The following is a 4,205-nucleotide window of genomic DNA, read 5'->3' on the forward strand; positions in this document are numbered from 1 at the left end:
ACAAATATCAGAACATGAATTAGCCCCATATTACTATTGAAAAGTAATTGTATGTATAGGTGTGTTCTCTTAAATGTGAGATTTTGACCGATGTGACACCCCACCCTGAGAGTTTGCCATCCCTGAATTAGATTGAGATCTACTATTGCTGAAAGAACCTAAAACCTACGATACCATACTCCACCACACTGTGGCAGTATACATCAACAAAACACACGGGGCATCAATGGACTCTTTTCTTCTCATACTTTCCATCATATTTTAGAATGAAAGGGAGACAAAATCAATCTTAATTTATTCCACAACTTATTTTCAGCATTCAGACTAATTATCAAAGTAGATCACACAAAGCAATAGGCCTACTTCAGCTTGGCTTATTCTGCAGATATCAATCTGAAAGTTATCGAACACCTATTTATCATCCAGAGCAACAACGGCTTGTTTTGCCGTTCTAACCCCATGTTTCATGTCTTAGTAGTACAGTCAGAACTTGGGACTGCCTTTTGCTTTTCAATTTTATGAAACACATTAAACTGGTATATCCCAGGGGTTCTGGGCTCTGGTCCAGGAGACCCACTACCCCTCCCTTGTCCAGGTTCTCTGCTCTCCTATTATGCCTGGCCTGACTCAGAGGGGCCTGATAATAATCTGATCAGCTGGTCCAGCTGTGCTGGAGGTGGGGAAAAGTGGAAAAAGGTGTAGGTCAGGGAGTGTCCCGGATGGCATCTGACATCTCCAATTTCTCCTTTAAAATCTGGAACCAGCAAAGACTCAATGTGACTTAATAGCTGAGCATACAATGACTTAATATTACCCCCTCCTCACCCCTATTTGACATTGGTAAAAGCTGAACCTCTCAAAAGAACAACATAAGCACAACTAAACAAACCCTGACTGACTTGAACATACGTTTGGTACGTGCAAGGCTTAAGATTATTAGTATTGTTATGTGGCACCAAAATCTGTCGTAACATTTTAATGATTATTCATTAGTAATGAAATAGCAGATGTAAGTGAATTTACCCTGATCCTGATTCAGTGGAACAGCAATTTGACAATGCAATACAATTAGAATAGTTTTTTAAAACTGTGCATCAATAATATAATGTAAATATGGTCTCTCTCATTTAGTATATTTAATTTTCCTTCTGAGTACTATTACAGCTTTATTTATATTCTCCTGAGAGTTAGGCCTCTGTTATTGCGAGGCCTGACTTTCAATCCTTGCTGAACTTGGTGTGGCCGCGATGTCTGGCCACCACAGCTGCATACTCTCTACCAGAGCGGTAAACAGTGCGGCTCCGCTCGTCTCTGGAGAAGTCCACGTGAAAGAGGCCGAATCGTACGCTGAAGCCATGCGTCCACTCAAAGTTGTCCAGGAGAGACCAGGCAAAATAGCCTTTTACATTCACGCCATCGTCTCGGATAGCTGGATGACAAACCGAGGCATGGCAATTAGGAAACTGAATGTTTCAAAATGTCCAATTTTCAGAGATATCTTCTTAAATAATCACAAACATGCATGCAAGTAATATGAATGTGAAAAGCGTGAGTGTCTAATAGAACTTTAATGAAGTTTGCTGATATCAAAAGACCTTTGGACACTTCCTGTAGAGTATCCCGATAAAATTGGCAGCGGTCAAGGTCTTCCAGTTCAACGGGTCCCATCTGTGCAAAGCCATTTTCAGTGATGTATATGGCTGGATTGTTGCAGGTCTCCTAAGAAATGGATCCAGAACAGTATAGTAATGTTATGTTAAAGTTGCAAATTCTAAAAGAGCTGAACGTAACAACTGAATACAAGGCACATGAAATAGAAACGAGGTAAATTGCTTTCTTCATTCACAGAAATCCACCTTTATGTAGCTTAGCAACTTCCGCAGTCCCTCAGGAAACACGGCGAGCCAGGAAACCCCACATATCGGCCATGATGGATCTGTTGTTCGCTCTGCTCCCTGGTCTGCTGCGAAACTGAGCTCACCGGGTCGAGGGCTCGCTTGCTTCACTTTCCGCGATGTGTAGTAATTCAGGGCAAAGAAGTCTGCTGTGCCCAAGACCGTGGGCTCATCCTCAGAAAACTTTGGCAACCGCTGGCCATCCACGAAGTCTAGCTCCAAGTTCCTGGCCTCAATCCTGGACCTCATGGACTCTGGGTAGTCCCCTGTGCAGAACACAGGGCAGGCGAACCAGCCCAGAGAGAAGTCCATGTATCGCTGTGCAGCTGCTACATCCTCAGGACAGCCTGGGTCTGATGGCATGGCCCAGTCACTGTTCAGAGCTATGGACACTTTCCCTCTCTGCAGATGTCTGAAGTGGGCATGGTAACTGTGCCAGACTCGAGCATGGGCACGCAGCATGTTGTGGCCCACCAGGTAAAGGGCACTCCCTTTCTCTTTCACGCCTGGTGCAAAAAGGCCATCCTCGTATCCCAGTTTGGCATATATCTGAGGCTCATTCAGTGTAATCCAAAACTTCACCCTGTCTCCAAAGGTTTTGAAGCAAAACCTAGCATACGAGTCAAAAACATCCACAATCTCAGGAGACTTCCATCCCCCACGGTGCTCTAGGGCCTGAGGCAGATCAAAGTGGTTCAGAGTGACCATTGGTGTAATAGCTTTACCTGTTAGGTCATTAATCACTTTGTTGTAGTATGCAACACCTGGGGATTAGAAAAAAAATAGATAATGAATTTTACAATTAATAATGTCCACTAATCCAATAACGATAAACCTGTCTTCAGTTTAAATTTAGATAATATTTTGAGCTAGTATGTCTGTGGAAAATATCATGCTTTTGTCAGTATACAATGAAGCACCTTTTGGATTGACATAATTTGTGGTTCCATCAGGAAGAAGCCGTGACCAAGAAAAAGAGAAGCGATAGTGGGTGAGTCCCAAGTGCTGGATGCACCTCAGGTCTTCGTCCCACAGCCGGTAGCTGTTACAGGCCACATCTCCATTCTGGTCCTCAAATACCCTGCCTTTAGTATGAGAGAAAATGTCCCATATGCTGGGACCTCTACCATCCAGATCCCAGGCCCCTGCACAAAAAGAACAATTTGCATAAATTTCTTTATCCCCACGTGCATTTGCCTTACGCATTTATGACTGCATGTATTTCTGTATTTTCGTGTTCATGTCACCACATGAAAACGCAGCTTTACAAAGGCTTTAATTAGACTTAGTGAAGCTACCATCATTAGGGTAGTGTGTACCCAGAAACAGGTGTAGCGAGGGCAAACGAGGACTAACCACATGCAGATCTACCTTCGACTTGGTAAGCAGCTGTTGAGGCTCCCCATGCAAAGTCGGCTGCAAAGACTTCTACAGATACGTCTTTAGAAAGGGACATTTCGTGCGTTGGATTTCTCAATCGGTGCGTAACCTGCTCCAACTTTTATCGAAACGCTTCGCCCGTTCTGCAAAGTGCTCGTTCGTTGCACCCGGAAACTCCCATAAACACGGGGCGGGGAGTAAGCGCGCGCAGGATTATTATATAGAGCGTAATTTCTTCCTCGAACCCGTTTGGTAAAATCTGGTTTTATGATAAGAAGTCGTTTAGGCCTCTTATATCGCCTTCACAACAGCACGGACGTTTTTCGTTCTTGTTTGAAAAAGATAATTACAGTGGTGGCGGGTAGATGTTCCACACGCAGAAACACAGTTTTGATGCATTAGTTGCACGCGATGTCTTCTCAGTGTTCTGTTGGCTCACTGCGAACTGGTCTGAACTTGTCTGAAGCCCTTTGAATCCTTTTGAGGAACACAAAACGAATGCACTAATCTTGGATTACTGTGTTCTGGTTTATGTTATAGATTTCGCTTCGGAAGCAATTTGTTTGACCAGTTATATAAATTGCTCCGCTATGATTTTCAATAGTCGCCTAAAACTAAAGTTAAAAATGTAATATTGCCTAAAACACATACAACATGAAATATCTAATATTTATCTGGAATTAGGTTTTTTATCTCAGAATTCCTGGTCTCGTGCCAATTGTTTTGTGGTGGCGAATAAGAAATAAATGATTTTTTTATGGTGATTCGTGCTAGAATTACCTGGGTAACTTATTTTTGCAGTGATCCAGGTAACACTCGGCACTTAAAATAAATATAACAAACAGCAAACCCTTTCAAATCTAACTATTTCCGTGGGACTTTTTTTTGAAAGAGGCAGTACTCTTTGGACGGCAAACCTGCGCTGACGTC

The 4,205-nt window shown here is 42.9% G+C and overlaps 1 protein-coding gene across 2 annotated transcripts; it reads right to left on the reverse strand.

The window, feature by feature from the left end:
* Nucleotides 1–278: 278 nt before the first annotated feature.
* On the reverse strand, nt 279–3,739 carry gba3 (glucosidase, beta, acid 3). 2 transcript variants are annotated; one of them, XM_027015055.2, is made up of 5 exons: nt 3,267–3,739; nt 2,816–3,040; nt 1,857–2,659; nt 1,596–1,719; nt 279–1,429 (listed from the first exon to the last, which is right to left on the reverse strand). In XM_027015055.2, the coding sequence occupies exons 1-5, from the start codon at nt 3,349–3,351 to the stop codon at nt 1,218–1,220; spliced, it is 1,449 nt and encodes a 482-aa protein (XP_026870856.2). In that variant the 5' UTR covers nt 3,352–3,739; the 3' UTR covers nt 279–1,217. The 2 variants fall into 2 exon arrangements, with proteins under 2 accessions (XP_026870856.2, XP_026870855.2); XM_027015054.2 differs by having other exon boundaries at nt 3,252–3,739.
* Nucleotides 3,740–4,205: the final 466 nt, after the last annotated feature.

The sequence above is a fragment of the Electrophorus electricus genome, chromosome 19 (genome assembly GCF_013358815.1).
Source record: "Electrophorus electricus isolate fEleEle1 chromosome 19, fEleEle1.pri, whole genome shotgun sequence".
Taxonomy (NCBI): domain Eukaryota; kingdom Metazoa; phylum Chordata; class Actinopteri; order Gymnotiformes; family Gymnotidae; genus Electrophorus; species Electrophorus electricus.

Bases quoted from the DNA above. Each gene is read 5' to 3' on its own strand.
- gba3 (XM_027015054.2), bottom strand. From the start codon at position 3,351: ATGTCCCTTTCTAAAGACGTATCTGTAGAAGTCTTTGCAGCCGACTTT. The intron at 1,720-1,856 runs GTGGATTTCTGT...TCCATTTCTTAG, and splicing joins AGTTGCTAAGCTACATAAAG to GAGACCTGCAACAATCCAGC. The intron at 1,430-1,595 runs GTCTTTTGATAT...TTTGTCATCCAG, and splicing joins TCTACAGGAAGTGTCCAAAG to CTATCCGAGACGATGGCGTG.